The 18,490-nt window shown below is 40.1% G+C and overlaps 1 protein-coding gene across 6 annotated transcripts in view; it reads left to right on the forward strand.

Moving 5' to 3' along the window:
- NBEA (neurobeachin) overlaps window positions 1-18,490 on the forward strand; it is an 844,329-nt gene that overhangs the window by 318,503 nt on the left and 507,336 nt on the right. For 5 of the 6 annotated variants that reach the window (XM_074959554.1, XM_074959563.1, XM_074959572.1 and 2 more), the window contains exons 19-23: window positions 8,666-8,747; window positions 8,957-9,080; window positions 9,495-9,687; window positions 9,954-10,973; window positions 17,162-17,379. The exons of the other annotated variant lie outside the window; for it this stretch is intronic. In XM_074959554.1, the coding sequence (XP_074815655.1) occupies window positions 8,666-8,747; window positions 8,957-9,080; window positions 9,495-9,687; window positions 9,954-10,973; window positions 17,162-17,379 (1,637 nt within the window). The remainder of the gene's footprint in view (window positions 1-8,665; window positions 8,748-8,956; window positions 9,081-9,494; window positions 9,688-9,953; window positions 10,974-17,161; window positions 17,380-18,490) is intronic. 6 annotated transcript variants of the gene reach the window in all.

The raw sequence follows: 18,490 nt of genomic DNA on the forward strand, positions 1-18,490 counted from the left end.
TTTTGAAATAGAATTTGGATCATTAGTGAACTGATAGTTTTAAGAGTGATATCTGCCCAAGTATGTTATGAATTCTCAAAACACAGAGGATATGTAAATACTATTTGAGCCTTGTTTTCTTCTTTGAGTGTTTGCATGTGTCTGTTATGCTGTGTGGGCACGTCTCATGTAGCAGTGCTGGAGAGTCGTCCCTAGCAGTACCAATAGGGGTGGCTTCATCCATCCCTGGCTCCTTGTGTTCAGGGAGAAAGACATAAAGGGCAAAGCTGCCCCACCCCTCCTTCAGTCGCTTCTGACTGTGGTCAGTAGCTGGAGGATTCAGAACAAAATTGTGGGTACTTCAGCTTACTTTTTGTCTAGTGGTACTGTTCTTCATACATTGGACTTTTTTTCCCTTTCTACTTTTTAATTTGTTTACATTTTTTCTTTTCTTCATTCTTCTAATCCATGCCTTGCCTGGTACTGGTGGAGCCAATACCAAAGTCTCTGGGTTTCAAGCCTGATTCTGGTTGTTGAAAGCCAATGTCTGACAGTGACCTTCATTTGTGCTAACATGCTTCATTGAAGACCATCTAAGAGACAAGTGCTCAATCTGCTGGGGCTTAAATGCAGAATGAAAAAGCTGAAAGAGGAGCACCTCAACTTTCCATATATTCCATATATTGTTATGGAAGTGGCTCTTTGTCTGGTATTCAAACCCCCTTGGTCATGGTGAGGGAGCTCATTCACAGCTCCTTCCGGGTGTGCTCCCTTGGCATTGCCAACAGAGAAAAGTCTTGGGAGATCCCCTTTGCCAGTATTGCTCTTTCAAGATCTAACGCAGAGAACAATCCAGGTCTCAGAAACATAAGAAAAAGTTGCCATCAGGTTCTTTGAGGTTCATGGTATGAGACTTCCTACAGAAGGTCAGTCTGGTACCAAGGGTAAAGTGCGCTCTTTGGCTTAATGCTCCCTGGTACCGGCTCACACTGACACCCATAGACCTGAGCCATTGACTCCAGTATCCTCCCCCCGGGGACCATCAAGACCAGTTACTTCTTCGGCTGTGACATTACATCAGCCCTCACTGATCACAGTGAGACAACCTCCTATACTGGTGTCAACAATTGTGGAGTCCTATATGGCAGCAAGAGACCTATTATGCCATTTGGTACTGCCATCACCATTGATTCATGGTGAAGAAGCTATTCTGACACAGTCACAGGTACCACACTTGTGTAGTCTGCTGTGGGCCCATCAACCTTAGGCCTGTTAATACATTCATCTGCCTCCTCTGTGTCTCTGTTTAGACCTCTGGTAATAACTCCATATCTTTGCATGATTCCAATAGTTAGGAAGCCTTTCATGCTCACATTGGCTTGTCTTTCGGATGAGGATCTGGAACTGGAAGTGTCCTTAGTGGTACCAGAGAATTTAAAGTCTACCAAGAGCTCCTCCGAAGAATACAAGTAGAGATAGTTTGCATCCAGCTATGGTTGGAAAGGCAGCCCTACCTATAGATAAGGCCATCATGTGGCCTATCAAGACCCTGTGGCAAACCCTTTCATCTGTTCCACTGGTGGTTAAATGAACTATAACAAACACCAGTTTACATCCCAAGGTTTTGAGCAGTTTTATTTGCATGCTATTCCAGGCTCACTATTAGCTGCAGGAAATTACAGATATCATCAAGGCCAGGGACAAGGGTATCCCCGCAGAAAAGGATGCAAAAACCCAAGATCTCTTGGGGGCGGGGGGAGATTTATTCCACAATGAATGTCCCTCTTATCAATCATCAGGCTTTGTTGGCCTGTTATGACTATTTTAATTGAGGCAATGTCTCAGGTTTGCAGATTGCCATAAGGGTCTCGGGAACAGTTCCAGTCTCTTGCTACAGAAAATCTGGTCTCTTGATCAGCTCTACAGGCTTCTTTAGATGCAGCAGGTTCTGTGGCCAAGGCTATGGTCACAACAGTAACAGTTGCACCATTTTCCTGGTTGCAGTCATCAGGGATAGCTGCAGAAGTACAACAGATGATTGAGAGCCTCCCTTTAAAGGACTGTGCCTTATTCTCATCCAAAATGGATGAGGCATTACACACACTAAAGGACTCTAGAGCAGTCTTAAAGTTCTTAGGTCTATACATCCAGGATACAAAGAGGACAAAATATCATCCTCAATATCAGTCAAGACAGCAATTCTAGTCCTATAGACAGCCTGACCATTCTACGGGCAAGCAAAACTCTTGGAGCAGGAAGCCTCCAGCTCCCATGACCTCAGTCACGTCATCCAGCAGCCTCAAGTCTCAAAGCCCCCCTGTTTGATTCCTATGTTGATGACAGCAGCCTTAACTAGCCAGATCTTTCTGGCCCTTCTCCTCCCTTCAGGAACAGCTTATCACATTTCCTGCACGCTATCACCTCAAACAAGTGGGTATGAAGCATGGTGGAATTGGGATATTCTCTAGAACTCTTTGTATCCTCTACTCCCGTGCCACTTTCCGGTCCCTTTTCAGGAACCATTCTCAAAAGTCTGTACTAATTCAAGAAGTGCAGACTCTAGGTTCTTCGGGAGCTGAAGAAGTACCACTTCTTCTTCAGGGTGGGGATTCCCCCCCCCCCCCGCCGATACTTTCTAATAACCAAAGCCAGAGGAGTCTCAGACCCTTCCTAGCCCTTTGGAGTCTAAACAGATACATCAAAAATATAAAGTTCCATATGGTGCCCCTTGCTCCTATTATTCCTCCCCTTGATTCAGGAGGCTGTTATGCTGAATTCAACTTATAGAATGTCTACTTTCGATGTGGCAAACCACCCTGGTCACAGGAGGTTCCTAAAGTGTGTGGAAGGAGAGGATCATTAAGATTCACAGTTCTGCCCTTTGGTTTGTTGTTATCACTGAGGCTTTTCACCAAGTGCATGGCAGTAATTGCAGCCTACCCCTGCCAGACAGATGTCAATGTGTACTCTTGCCTGGATGCTTGGTTGGTTTGGGGTTGTTCTGGGTACCAAGTAAAGTCCACTGTCTGTCAGACTATCTAACTGTTCAGCAACCTGCCCCTTAATGTAAACAAAGAGACATCAGTGTTATCACCTCTACAAATAATAGAGTTAATTGGAATGGTCCTAGTCTAGATCTTTGCCAGGTTCCACACTATTCAGGACCTCTTGTTACCATGGCTCTTAAAACCCAAAGTTCTTGGTAATTATTACTCTGGGTGAGGTGGTGGCAGGAAATAAATCAGTGGAGACATGGCTGTCCGACCAGTAGGTGGCTGGCACAATCAGTACAATACAAGAGTGCTTTCACTTAAAGCTGCACTTTATTTTAGTCTCAAGCACTTACACACGTCCACAACAGGTTACTAAAACACCCCCAAAATCAATAATTACTGAAGTCTGGAGCGGTCTTTGAGTGGTACAATGACAGCTGTCCAATTGACCAGTCTTTCAGCTGCTTTTGGAGACCCTAAGCTGTGTCTGTGAAGTGTCCCTGAAGAGTCCACCTACCCCATACTTTCTCTCCTTATTTGTTTGGGTTAGTGTAACAATAACATGTCAATAAAAAAAACCCAACTTGTTAAGCAAACAATTTCTAAGTTTAAGCAAGAGGTTCCGTCAAGCCATTAATTAGACAGATGGGTTTTTGCAGAGCCCACATGTTTTGAGGACCCTGAGAAACAGATCCCAAAGGGAAGACATAGATAACCTTCCTTTTTTTCTAAAATACATAACTCAGCAATTTCAACAGAGATCTTATCCAGAAGGACACAGGGCCAGCTCCCGCCTCTGCTTCTTGCTAAGGCTGCTGTACAAGCCCACTAAAGGCTTACTGACTTGGCTGCTTTGTCAATAATTATTGGTAGTGGTCCAGGCATTTTGCTGGTCCGCCAACATCTTTTCATACACTGTGTGTGTCACTCAAGGATCAGTCACGAGCCACAGAGAGGAATTGCCTCAGGCTTCTAGGTCTCACAACTGCATGTGATCATATGTGATCCCTTATGCCAGGCTGCACCTCAGAGCAGTGCAAGCTTGGCTTAAGTCAGTCTATCATCCTCGTATTCACCAACTTGACAAGCTTGTATACATCCTGGACAGAATGTTGTGATCTCTGAATTGGTGGATGAGACAAGACAACATGGTGGGGGGAGGAGTCACCTTCTTTCTGCCTCCCCTTCTATTCCTTTGGTAACAAATACTTCAGCCCTGGGGTGGGTGGGGAGTGAACGTGGATGATGTTCAGGCTCAGCCTGTCCATAAGGCCTATTTACACATATGTGTTCTTAAGTTGCATGTAATATACTCTGAGAGCAGTTCCTGCCTCACATTCAGGGCAAGACTCACATGTGCCCACCAGTAATACCATAGCAGTGTTCTGAATGAACAAACGAGGACACTAGGTCAAGACCATGTGGAACAAATTCTGGAACTTGTGCATATGGAGCTTGATCATTCCCAGGGCATCTTAGTTGCCGGGTGTTTGAGATGGCCTGTTGGACTACTTGAGCAGATCCTTCAGCTTAGACCACAAATGGTCTCTCAACGCTGCTGTTCCAGCTTCATTGTTTTCTGGGACAAGGACCTGCTGTATGCATACCTACCAGCATCTCTAATTCCCAAGGTCATTTTCAAGCTGAACCAAAATCAAGGTAAAATGATTCTCATAGCTCCTGTCTGGCCGAGGCAACTATGTTGTTCCAACCTGCTCAAGCTGTCCACTTGGGAACTCTTGCTCTTACCACTGATCAGAGACTTGATAATTCAGAATCACAGGTACATGCTGCACCTGAATTCTCAGGTGTTGCACCTCATGGTTTGATTCATCAGTGGTTAAATACAGAGGAGGCACACAGTTCAGTGGCAGTCCAGAACATCATCTTTAATAGAGGAGACACAAGATGGGTGAGGTAATATCTTTGATTAGACTAACTTCTGTTGGTGAGAGAAATGAGTTTTCAAGACAGAAAAGCTCTGTGTAGCACAAAAGCTTGTCTCTCTCACCAACAGAATTTGATCTAATAAATGATATTACCTCACTCTGTCTCTGTAATATCCTCAGATCGACATGGCTACAACACTGTATGCATCCTTAATAGTCGGAAACCTTTCACTAGAACTCCTTACCTTCGTGTAAATGGAAGCGCTTATCTGGGCCCCTACCCATAACGTATCTCTTAGTACAGAAATTTTTAATCAAGTTTTGAATATGTTTTGCATTTTTAGGAGTCGGGTGTAGTACTCATCTCCATTAAGGTGCCTCTGACTGCAGTCTCAGCACTTCATACTTGAATTGATGGTAGAAATGTTTTTACCAACCTTATCATTACCAGGTTCTTCAATGGTCTAGATGGACTGTTTCTATCTACTTGCGATCCGGTGCCACCTTGAGACTTGAATTTAGTTTTGTCTGCTCTTGTGGGCCCTCCATTTAAGCCTTTAGCATCTTGTTCATTTCTGCACCTCTCAGCAAAGGTATCCTTCTTGGTAGCCATCACCTGGGCTAGGAGAGTAGGTGAACTGAATGCCCTTGAAACTGATCCTCCAAACACCATTTTCTATGAAGACAGGGTCCAACTTCAGCCTCACCCTAAGTTTCTGTCAAATGTGGTATCTGATTTCCACCTAAATCAGTCTATATACTTGCTGGTTTTTTTCCCAAAATGCATGCTTACAAGGATGAACAAAACCTGCACATTTTGGATGTGTGCTTTAGCATTTTACCTGATCAGGACAAAGACTTGCCAGATATTTTCCCAGATCTTTGTTTCTTATGTGGAATTAGTTAGAGGTCAATCAGTTACAGCACAGTGACTTTCAAAATGGATTACAAACTGCATCACTGTGTAACACTGCCAAAAGCACAGTGCATCCTGAGAAGCTGACAGCGCACTCAACTAGACAGTGCATTCAGCCTCTGCAGCATTTATGGGACATGTCCCTATTGTGGACATCTGCAGAGCAGCGACATTGTCATCTGTCTGCATATTTACTAGACTGTATGCACTTACCTCTGCATAAGGGAGGATTTGGTGGGAGGGAACTAAAGGAGGGTTGGGGTGGCTCTGCCCTTATACCCTCCTATCAAAGCTGGAGGAGCCTGAGATGGGCGGGGCCACTCCTCCAACCAACACTAGGGAAAATTGCATATACAACTACAATGTGATGGACATATGCAACGCATCTAGAAGAATAATAGTTATGAAAGGGTGAATATTGCCTACTTTTTCTCTTAATTTGGCCCTGCATTAACATGTGAGGCAGATTTAAATCTCTTATTTTGGAGGTTTAACTAAGTATGAGTATCTTCAGGGTGCATTTTCAAGTTATTTTTCTTCATTGAATTCACTGACACTCAGTACTACTTTAAAGATGAAAAGATGATCTGCCTATTTCAGCTATTTATTTTTTATCACAATTGCATCTAAAATGATAGTACCATAGAGTAACAACTATATTTTTTTGCTCAAACATGAGAATTTAAGGAGGAAGACAGGCAGTCCACAAGAAAGAAGTATGAAATAAAAAAGTTTACCAACCTAAACATTCTGCATGTTCAGACGTTCCGTTCATCAACTTCAACGCGGCTTCCTCCTGAGAAGGAACACTTTTCATGATGTTGTTTCATTTGGGCGACCAGGCCTTGCATTTCTTTGTTGCACTGTTTGCATTTTGCATGCATGTCTGTATTACCCACAGGTAGAGGAACTTCATTAAAATATTCCCAAACTGGGTCTCTTTTACGGTCTGCTGCCATTATAGGTTTTCCCTTCGAGTGAGAGAATGGTATGGTAGATCTCAAATCAATGAGTTTTAACTGTACATAGTAAAACTACATAATAGTTTACATATCACTAACCACTTAAGAGAGAGAGAATCTGCATTTTTTACGTTACAAAAGTAATATATATTCCCTACACTCCAAAGAACCAATTTAGTTGTCAATATCATCAAGCTTTGATATAGTAGAGAGCATTTCCCCTGACTTTGGTACAGTTCCAGATAGACTGTACTGTTCATCAGGGGTGGTGGTTTTTGTTTTGTTTTGGTTTTTGTCCTTACTACCAACTGTAAAAATATTTTCTTACATTTCTTACCACTATTCCTTAATGAATCTTAAACTTGAATAATAAAACTAGTTTATTTAACCAGCACCATGGTTCAGTAGACTCAGGTCAGTTTTTCCAATTGGGATTTGTACTTTAACCATTCAAAATTCATTGCACAGTTTCACCAAGCATCATTAATTTAATCCTCATGCTGAAAGTTTTTAGATTCTCTACAGGATTCTTTGTGTATTGAGCCATGTGCTGCATAGTTGTATATAAATCTCTGTTTACTGTGGTTTTCTTTAATTTAGTTTATATATTTTCAGCTTCTGTATGTAGGTCTTAAAAATTAGAACAGGACGAAACCAACTGAGTAGTTGTTTGTACAGTTTAACAGAAGAAAATCCGATGGGTTTTATTTACTGATTTCCAAAATCCATGAGTTTTGCTCAAAGTTTTATATTCATATGAAACCCCAAAGTCCACACAATGGTGAACAAAATGGGAAATATGATTGTTTAATTATGAAATGACAAACTTTTTGCAACTAAACAGATACTTGACCAACACATACTTGCAACCCCCGATCTACCCTACAGGTTAAGGCTTCCACCTGCCCCTTCTTTATACTTAAGTGTCTTCTGGGAGAGGCTGCTCTTGGTCATGGACTACTATTTTAACCACTTCTTAATCTTCTCTATGATAGGAAATTTCTTGCCCACCTTACAGAAGGTGCCAACAATGTATTCTCTAGGGTAAACTGGGTGCAGGCATTTCTACCACCATATCATCTAACACCTTGGCATAAGAATATGAGAAGATTTTTAAAAATGGATCTCAAAAGTCAGGCTGTTCAGTCCGTATTTAGGCTCCTTAATAAGTGGCCTGATTTTCAAAAGTGTAGAGCACCCAACAGTTCCAGTTGAAGTTGGTGCCCCGAGCCCTACCCAGAAGACAGCAGATAATTATTACTTTAGTGGGAACAACTTAGAATTTTGGAGATGTGCTGAATACTAGCTCATTCACCTGTCCAGTCATGGGCCTGCCTTAACCTTCGTCATGATATAAGGGTTTGAATCAGTACCTGAAACCATATAGTTTTTTGGCAGCATATGGTTTGAACAGGTCTATATATTCAAAATAATATTATTACACAAAAGTCAGCCAAGATTTCATTTACAAAATGTTCACATTTGAGACACCTATCTGTAGTGGAAATATGTGGAATTTTGGCAGTTTTACAGCAAAATGTTCTGAGGTGATACTGAACTCTAATTAAAATAATCTAGATATTAAGGTGGATTGGAACCAGGGGACAAGGGGTGCTTTGACAGTTAAAAAGTGTTTTAAAAAGTTCATAGCTTTCCCAGAATAAATTTATTTGTTAATATATGAAATGAAAACTTGATTCTTTGCATTCAGGATTGGTTTGTAATTAAAATCTATTTCTTTCTCTGCATCATTGCATCAACATTATTATTTTATTAAAGGTTTTTTGTTTGTTTTTTTTGTATCAAGGCCAAACACACACATTGTTCCATTGTTCATAATAAACCACAGCTCAATAAGGTCAAATAGAAATTTGAAGTTTATGCTATAAAATTAATAGATGGTAAAAAATAATTGGTTTGTTTTAGATTTTGACAGAACAAGTATGCACTCAAGTTGTTCATAAACCACATCCAGAGCCAGATTCTACAGTGAAAATTCAGAATCCAAGTAAGGAGATTATTTTATGTTTGTTTCAAATTAATGGCGAGAGGTTTTTTTTTTAAAGAAAGTGTTATTTCAGATTGCAAGAGCAGTTAATATGTTGAGTCCTTGAAAGAAAATAGGCTTTTATTCAATACTTTTATTTTATGATGTCAACAGCTGGTTTTTGGATGGGATTTAAAAATGTGTTATGTAACATATTTGCTCTTTTACAGTGATTCTTAAAGTGGTGGCAACATTGTTAAAAAATTCCACACCCAGTGCAGAGCTGATGGAAGTTCGACGTTTGTTTTTATCTGATATGATAAAACTTTTCAGTAATAGTCGTGAAAACAGAAGGTATGTAAATCAAATATTATTTCTCCCAATAACAGAAATAGGTCAGCTGTTGCCACACTCAGTGTTGGTAACACATAACAAATTTTGGATAATAGTCTTGAGTATTGTATTGTGCAGTTTTACATAATGTGCAGTAAATATGTGGTTAAAACAAATGGTATGAACACCCGGTAGTTAATTTTAAATCAGTGATAGATATTTTTATTTTGTTCACAATGTTTAACTTAACAACACTTTAAGATCCTGAATTTAAAGCAAAAATAAGTGCTCTATTAAGATTACATTGACGCTCATAGGAGAGAGGCTATTTAAATTGTTTTTTTCATCCTGTTCTTCTCATCTGAATTTTAAAAAAAATGAAAAAAAAAGTTGAATTTCTTTTGGATATATTTTGACCTAATTATTTTTCTTTAGATGTTTACTTCAGTGTTCGGTGTGGCAGGACTGGATGTTTTCTCTGGGATATATTAACCCTAAGAACTCCGAAGAACAGAAAATCACAGAGATGGTGTACAACATCTTCCGTATTCTCTTGTACCATGCAATAAAATATGAATGGGGAGGCTGGAGGGTCTGGGTGGATACTCTTTCTATAGCACATTCCAAGGTAAGAATTAGTTTCTGGCGTTTCTGTTGATCCCAATATCTTCCTAAGCCAAAGGGGTCAATAATACAGTAGATACAATATAAAGTGATTCAGTGCCATCTTGTGGATAGCATAGGATGTGATAGGTTAGCATTTTTCTTTATTAGTGTGAGTTCTTTACTGTGAAATGTTTAATGAACTATACATTAATTATACTATTGATTCCCCCCTAAATTAACAAAGTATATATTTACTCTGAAATTATGATCTGTCATGTTCCATTTAAGGTCACCTATGAAGCTCACAAGGAGTATCTAGCAAAAATGTATGAAGAATATCAAAGGCAAGAGGAAGAGAACATAAAAAAGGGGAAAAAGGGGAATGTGAGCACTATCTCAGGCCTTTCATCTCAGACAACAGGAGCAAAAGGTGGACTGGAAATTCGAGAGATAGAAGACCTTTCACAAAGCCAAAGCCCAGAAAGTGAAACAGATTACCCTGTCAGCACAGATACCAGGGACTTGCTCATGGCTACAAAGGTGTCAGATGATGTGCTTGGAAGTTCAGATAGACCAGGAGGGGGTGTACATGTTGAGGTTCATGATCTGTTAGTTGATATAAAAGCTGAAAAGGTAGAAGCCACAGAAGTAAAGCTTGATGATATGGATTTATCACCAGAGACTCTGGTAACTGGAGAGAATGGTGCCCTCGTGGAAGTTGAATCCCTTTTAGATAATGTATATAGTGCTGCTGTTGAGAAACTCCAAAACAATGTCCATGGTAGTGTTGGTATCATTAAGAAAAGCGAAGAGAAGGATAATGGGCCTTTGATAACACTGGCTGATGAGAAAGATGAACCTTCTACTAACAATACCTCATTTCTTTTTGATAAAATACCCAACCAAGAAGAGAAACTTCTACCTGAACTTTCCAGTAATCACATTACTATTCCAAATGTACAAGAGACTCAAATGCATCTTGGTGTGAGTGGTGATCTTGGATTGCTTGCTCACATGACTGGTAGTGTAGATATAACATGTACTTCAAGTATAATAGAGGATAAGGAGTTCAAGATTCATACAACTTCAGATGGAATGAGCAACCTTTCTGAAAGGGAGTTAGCTTCATCATCCAAAGGATTAGAATATGCTGAGATGACTGCTACAACCCTGGAGACAGAGTCTTCTGGTAGCAAAAGTCTACCTAATGTTGATGCAGGAAGTATAATATCAGATACAGAAAGATCTGATGATGGTAAAGAAGCAGGGAAGGAGATAAGGAAGATCCAGACAACTACTACAACCCAAGTAAGTTAGAGGTGCTATAATTATATCAGTATGTGACATATATGTATTTGATTACAGGATAATTAATCCAATCACAAAAGTATATTAATCACAGCTGTGGCCAACTTTTAAAGGTATTCTCTTTACCATCATATCATAAGTATGTCTTGCAAACATTTTTATTTTCAGAATGGGTGGTCCATGTTTAATGATCTTACTTTACTATAAGAAAATCTCACTCATTGCAATTATGGAATATTACTTTTAAAAACTTTTCTGGAGAACTATATTAGCCCACATGATTTATTTCTTGTGGACAATGTGACTAATAATTATAAAGGTTTATTGTATGCATCTAAATTCTTTTTTTCTGTTTTAAGGCTAGAAATGTTTGTATTTTACTTAAGCAAGGTGCGTGAGGTAATAATTTTATTGGACCCACTTCTCTTGCATCAATAGAGTTGCTCCATTAAAAGATATTACCTTACCCACCTTGTCTCTCTAATATCCTGGGACCAACATGGCTGCAACCACGCTGTATTTTACTTAGGCTTTTTTATAAGATAGAGTATAATAAAATATAACTTCCAGTGTTTCTTCACTGTTTTTAATGGTTTAATTCTCTTTGTTTCTTCGTGCCAACCAGTGTTTGGGTAGAGTTCCAACTTTGGAGACAGTACTCAAAACTTTTTTGGTGGTATATAAGAGCCTTACTATCTCATCATTACTAAGGCTACAATTTAGTAACGGGTATTTTTAGTAAAAGTCATGGACAGGTTATGGGCAATAAATAAAAATTCATGGCCTGTGGCCAGTCCATGACTTTTATTAAAAAAAACCTGTGACTAAATGTTGGAGGGGGTCATGTGGGAGGGCTGCTGCTGGGGTTGCCTGGGGTCCACAGCACCAGCTTCTGGGGGCTGCGGACTGCGGCTACTCTGGCCGCCCTCCCAGGGACCATTGCCGGAGCCAGCAGACCACAGATGCTCCAGCCGCCTCGGGACTGCTGCTGGGGCTGCCCAAGCAACGGCTGGTGTGACTGTCCCCAGGGCCGCTGTGGCTGGTGAGGCTGTCCCTGGGCCACCTGAGCAGCTGGCCCTGGGGTCATCCACACAGGCCGCTGCAGAAGTCATGGAGGTCACGGAAAGTCACAGAATCTGTGATTTCCATGAGCTCCGTGACAGACACTGAGCCCTAATCATTACCAGTCCTTGCTGTCTCCATCATGGGCTGATACAGAGAACCGTAGAGAAAAGAAGTGCCTAAACTTCAGAGAAACTCTTGTGATAATGGAACACCCACAGTATATGGCTTTCCTGGCTGTGCCCAAAGACAATTATTCACATCCTTAGTCTGTGATTGTGTTTCTACTTTGGGGTCTCTGATAAGGGGTTCAACATCTGACTCTCTCAGACCCCAGAGGACTATGCTGGGAAAGCTTTACCTGGCTACCAAAGGTAGCCACTGGAAATCCTTCTTTTCCTTCAAGGAGTCTAGTGGATCATGCTCAGGAAAAAAGGAGCAAGGTAGTGGACAAGATATCTCTTCCCAAGCCCTGTTAATGGCTATGGATTCTAGGCAGAAAACAGATCAATCTAATTTATTATGATACACAATCAGCGCTCTGCTGAGTAGGTCAGGAGCGCCTAGGGTTTGGGAAATTCTCCACCTCTTCTGCGGATCTCACAGTAGGGCCAAGGATCCCACCAGACTTAGAGCCCCTCCTGGATTCTAGGCTGGTCCCACTGAAGTTCTAAGAGCTTCCAGGCCAGAACAACTTCATTTAGCCACTATCCTTCTCCTCCCTTCCTCACCACTGCTGCTCCCCTTACCTGCTGTGCACAGGGGTAAATTCCTGTGCCCTCCGCATGGCTATAGCAAACATCACCAATTTGGGCCAACAATTCACACATGCATGGGAAAAGGAACTCACTTTCCAGTTTGGATTGCCTTATTGCTATCCAACTTCCAGCCCTACTGTCTCCCTCCATGGCCAGGCTTTACATCACTGGTCTCACTCCACCATCATGAGGCTGTGTCTCAACAGACAGCACTTCAATTCAGTTTGCCCCTCCCCTTACAAGAATACTGACAGTCCCAGAATTACCTGATCCTCAGGTACAGGATAAAGATTATTTCAAGCTGTTCAAGTGGGAGGACAAGCCTCACTTCACTTCCAGGATTGTGCATACATTGTTGGCACCATGGAGGCTCTTGTATTCAGTGTAACAGAAAGACACTGAGATCTTTGCTGAGAATCTCCAGAGTGCAGAAATGGATGACATCACCTTGCCACTCTTGAGATTGCCACATCGACTTAAGGATTCTTGGTAATGACTTACTTGGCAAAAAGAGAGTCTGATTTAGAGAGCTTTAAAATGACCAAATAACTTTCTGCAAACAACCGTGTACACAGGTTACTCCTCTAGGGAGGTGGTCAGATGGATTCAGTTGTCAACCAAGTCCCTTGAAACTAGGGATGACAGTTAGAGCTGATACAGATGTTGGCCTGGTAGAACTATTTGTATAGTAGTTTGCAGCAGGCACCACTTAACATAGCATCAGGAACACCTTGAGAGGAATACTGATATCTGTAGCAGCACAATGGTCATCATCTGATCAAACATCTAAGGCTACCTTCTCTTTCTGAAGAACACTGCTGCATGAAGTAGTAGTCCAGAATCTGTAGTGGTGTGTCTCAGATATTGGGAATTCAGGGCTTCCAAAGGCAGTTCCCTCCCCACAAAAGCTACAGTACTCCTCTCAAAGTAACAGACTCTGGCTTCCCTGAATCTACCCCCACTGTTCAGGGAGAAGAACAGTTCCTTTAACAAGGAGACTGAAAAAGAGTAATGCTAACCTTCAGAGAACAGAGGTACTGAGCCTCTTCCTCCACTTCCTGCATTTGGCATGTAGGTACAATACATTGACCTATGCATTGACAAGTGCTATGAGAGGGAGGCATGGGTTCTTTTGTATGCAAACTCCCAAATTGGTGAAAACCTACCTTCTCAAAATTACTGCAGCACCTCAAGCAAGGTATACGATCCCGCATATTTTAAGGCACTCTGCATAATAGAGAAAAAGCCCCCAAAACCTTCAGTGAAGAAGAAAGTGTCAAAGTTGTTCAAACTCTGATTTTTCAGTTGCCAGATGGTTTTTATTCTTAGTCTAAATCATCAAACAAAGACTGCTGATTCCAGGAAAATCAGCAAATGGACTGAGAAATAGGGGAGTAATGGGGAACAGATTGCTTCTATTGTGGAGTGTAGGTTTTTTTTTTGGTTAAAATATCAAAGGGAGAGGGATGTAAGGATATTTTAATCAATATCTATATATAGCTCTATACATATAGAGATATAACAAAATAGGCAGAGCTACGCTATCTTACCTTGTCACTGTTACTCTTCTGTTTTCTCCTCTCTCCTCCTTCCCCCCTCCTTTGATAAATTCACTTGTTGCCTTTTGTTCAGATTGTAAATTCTTCAGGCCAGGGACCATGTCTTTAATCTATGTTGGAGTTAGAAGTCCCCAGCACAATGGCACCCTTATCATTACTGAGGGTATTAAACACTACTAAAATTAAGTGTTTATTATAAATACTTGTTTCAGTTTGATGTGATACAGAAAAAGACTAAACCACATTACAGATATAATCACTAGGAAAACTATGGCCACAGAATTCAAGACTGAAAGATCTCTCCAAATTGTGTAAATATTCTTGATATTTCCAGATTCCATTTTAGGTGAAATTTCCACCTCCTTTTGTTCCCACACACTTGATTTTAATTACTGTTCTCTCCCAGGTTTTAGGAGCTGATCCTGGTCTCATTCAAATCAATGGTAAAAATCCCATGACTTCACAGGTATAGGATCAAGTCTGTAAAAATTATTCTGATGAGATATAAAATAGACAAGCAGCAGTAGCAGCAGAAATTTAGATCTTAACTCAATTGTCAAATGGGTCTGTTAACCATGTGTCCCTCTACTGCTCTCAAAATGGAGGTTACAACATTTCAGACTGAAGATCAAGTGAACTTTAGAGCTGGGTTTCTGTACTATTCTGCTTTTTACAATGCAAAAATAAATACACCATAGATGTCTTTTGCTGACAATCGGCATGCAGTATTCAGGAATTTGCAATTGAATGTGATTTAAAAAAATCCACTGACTAAAATGTTGTCCATTTAAAGCAACTTGTTCTAAATTTGTTTCGTTTAGAATAGAAAAAACGAAAAGAAAAGATCACCCAATGCATCTTCAGCTAATGCAATATTATTCCTTACAATAAAATTTCTTTTATGTTGTCTAGTCTGGTTTTAAAATAATCCCAAGCAATCTGGCTTCTGTTGTTTCTTTTTTGGGAGTCTGTTCCACAGTCTAAGTGATTTCATCATTAGGAAGATTTTCCGAACATTCAGTTTAAATTCTTTCTCTGTAAAAATTTTCCTCCCAGTAATCTTGTGTATCACACTAAATAATTCCTTTTTTTTCCCTTTGTGTTTGTTCACCAAGTGAAAACAGCTCAGGACTACCTAGAAATTAAAACAATATAACCCACAAATCAGCCACCAGCTAGGAGACACTAAAGGCTGTCTTGGGAGGCCAGAAAACTTACTCAATTAAGACATAATCTGGTACAAGATACCTGGAAAGCTAGATTTGTACTTCTGAAAAAAAAAAGACTATGATGATGATCCTCCTAAAATATATATAAATTAATACCCCTGTGATGGGATCCCCGGGGTGCAGCCTGGGACTGTGGGACCACTGTGCCTCGTTAGTTTTCCAGCCTGGGCTCTGTCTCGCAATGCTTTGCTAGTGACAAGCAGCAAACTCCCCTGGGTGCTGTTATCACTAGCACAACCACATGTGGAGCCCCACACCCAGCTAGATTGCATGAATGCTCCCAGAGCCACTCATGAATCACACAGAGAAAGACACCAGCCAAATCCCCCCAACTCCCAGCCTTGTACCTCAGGAATGAGCAGTGAAAGTTTATTAATTAGTTCACCACTTCATCAGTGGATAGTGGATATACACCAGCCTTTGTAAACCTGAGCAGATTTAGCAAATACTTCAGGCAAACTCACTGGTAAAGATAAACAGTAAAATATGTTTATTGATTACAAAAGGTAGATTTTAAGTGATTATAAATGATAGGCAAAAAGTCAGAGTGGTTACCAAAATAATATATATATGTTTGCAATCTAAATCCTATTAGACTGGGCAACATCTAGATGAAGCAGTTTTTTTTTCACCCCTCTGGATATTGCAGTTCACAGTACACAGATTTCACCCTCGACACCTGGGCCAGTCTCCTCTGTTGGAGTCTTCAGTCTTCTGAGTGTCCTTGTTGCTTGCAGCATAGGTTGGGGGATGGGGGACGGGGTGGAGAGAAAAGGCCAATCATGGGACCATTGTGTTCTGTTTTATACCCTTAGTCCCATGTGCTTGGAGAACACAAGTCCAGGCATGTCAGGTGGGCATTGCTGATTCACAAGGTGAAGCAATACCCCAGTACGTCTCCTGTGAGTGAGTCATTGAATTGTAACTCCTCTGCTGGACAATGTCTGCTCAGCACTTGCCTTGGAGTTAGTTACCTCCCTTGTCGTTGTCTCTGGAGAGCTAGTATCTGGGCACTTCCCAAACCCACAGCATATTTTAGTAAAAACCATACAATACAATTCTTATTATTTCATATGCATTGATTATATCCATAGTTATACAGAACAATGGCTTTCAGCATATCATAACCTTTCCCCTGACATCTCACATGGCATGATTTATGTGCACTATCACAATTATATATAAATATGGGGGTTTCAGGGCATTCCCCTGAGACATAGAGTGTCACACACACACACATCCCTCAAAATATCTAGATAAGATCAACTTGCCAAAAATAAACACACTATAAATAAAATCCCTTCAAGGTGTACGCTGAGGAACCTGAAATGCAAAATGTCACTAAACAACTGAAATGAAGGCCCAGATGTGAGGCCAGATTGTTAGCTGGTGTAAATCAGAGTAGTTTCAATGAGGCAACATCAAATTACACCAACTTTATCTGGATGGCACTACTGGTATATTTTATTTTTTATTTTCAGCTCCAATTATAGCTCCTCCTTCTCCAAATCTTATCCACGTGCAGTTTTAGAATTTATTGCATATGTTTAACACAAACTTTGAACTTTTTGTTAACATAGGCTGTGCAAGGTCGGTCTGTTACCCAGCAAGACAGAGACTTGCGAGTTGACTTGGGATTTAGAGGAATGCCAATGACAGAAGAACAACGACGCCAGTTTAGTCCAGGTCCACGCACAACTATGTTTCGTATTCCAGAGTTTAAATGGTCTCCAATGCACCAGAGGCTGCTGACAGATTTGCTGTTTGCGTTAGAAACAGATGTACATGTTTGGAGAAGGTAGAAAAGCTATATTTCTTCTTTTTAACTTTATTATATATCTGTTTACCGGCGAAGTAAAAACATACAAGACATATATTGATAACTACTTTTTTAAAGGTAAATTTCCATTGTAAAGTCAGCTTTACCAGACTTACCTTATTATAGTATCTGACATGCCTCAGTTAATTCCTATTCTTTGTGAGGGATAAAAACTGCAGTATCTCACCTATCCTTTTTGAATTACTGTGTCTTAATGGACTTTTTACTGGTAACCACTACATTTAATATGGGGATGACAAATATCTGTGCCATTATTTTTAGTAGCCACTACTAGCATTTGCATTCTTAATCCAGAAATATTTGTTCCACACACCAGCCTTCATCCTAAGGGGTATATCTGTGTTTGAATAATTTTTTATTTTATGACTTAATACAGATGACTTAATATAGGAGAATTTACTAGGCAGTCACATCTAGCTGAAAAACAAGTTTTCATTTCTGTAAAGATTTCTAATTATAAAACAGTAAAGACATGCTTTGTCTTGATTAGACTTAATGGCCACATTGCTATTAACTGTATATTTTTGGACACAGCATCGTAATTCATTTATGTATTTAACACATTTTCAAAATTTAAAAAATAGTACAAGTGATCTTGTGCCTTTTTAAAAAGCATCTGTTTACCATTTTAAAAAAGAAGAATGTATTGTTTAAATACATTGCTTTTCACCTTGATGACTCTTCTGTTCTACCTTTTAGTTAAGCAAAGAAACTACCTTAATAGTTATGACTTGTCATCAAAGTCCAGTGGTACATCAGGCACTATTTCATCGATTTCCCAGAATGGCATAATTCATTCTGCAAAGGCTGTAATATCAGTAGTTGAGAAATCACTTAATTAAATCAGATTACCAGTTGACTTACATTTGATTTCCAGTTTTGTGTGACCTTACTATAAAATAGTCAGTAGTAGTAGTTTTTTATACCAATCACCTTATGTTTGCCACCTTTGTTTACCTGAAATTCACAGGCAAATTAGAAGTTTAGTTTGTAATTGCTTCTCCAATTAAGACCAATTGTTTGTTTACTGGCCACTAATTTCATGAACTGGATAATTTAATTACTCATG

Source organism: Natator depressus, chromosome 1 (assembly GCF_965152275.1).
Source record: "Natator depressus isolate rNatDep1 chromosome 1, rNatDep2.hap1, whole genome shotgun sequence".
NCBI classification, from domain to species: domain Eukaryota; kingdom Metazoa; phylum Chordata; order Testudines; family Cheloniidae; genus Natator; species Natator depressus.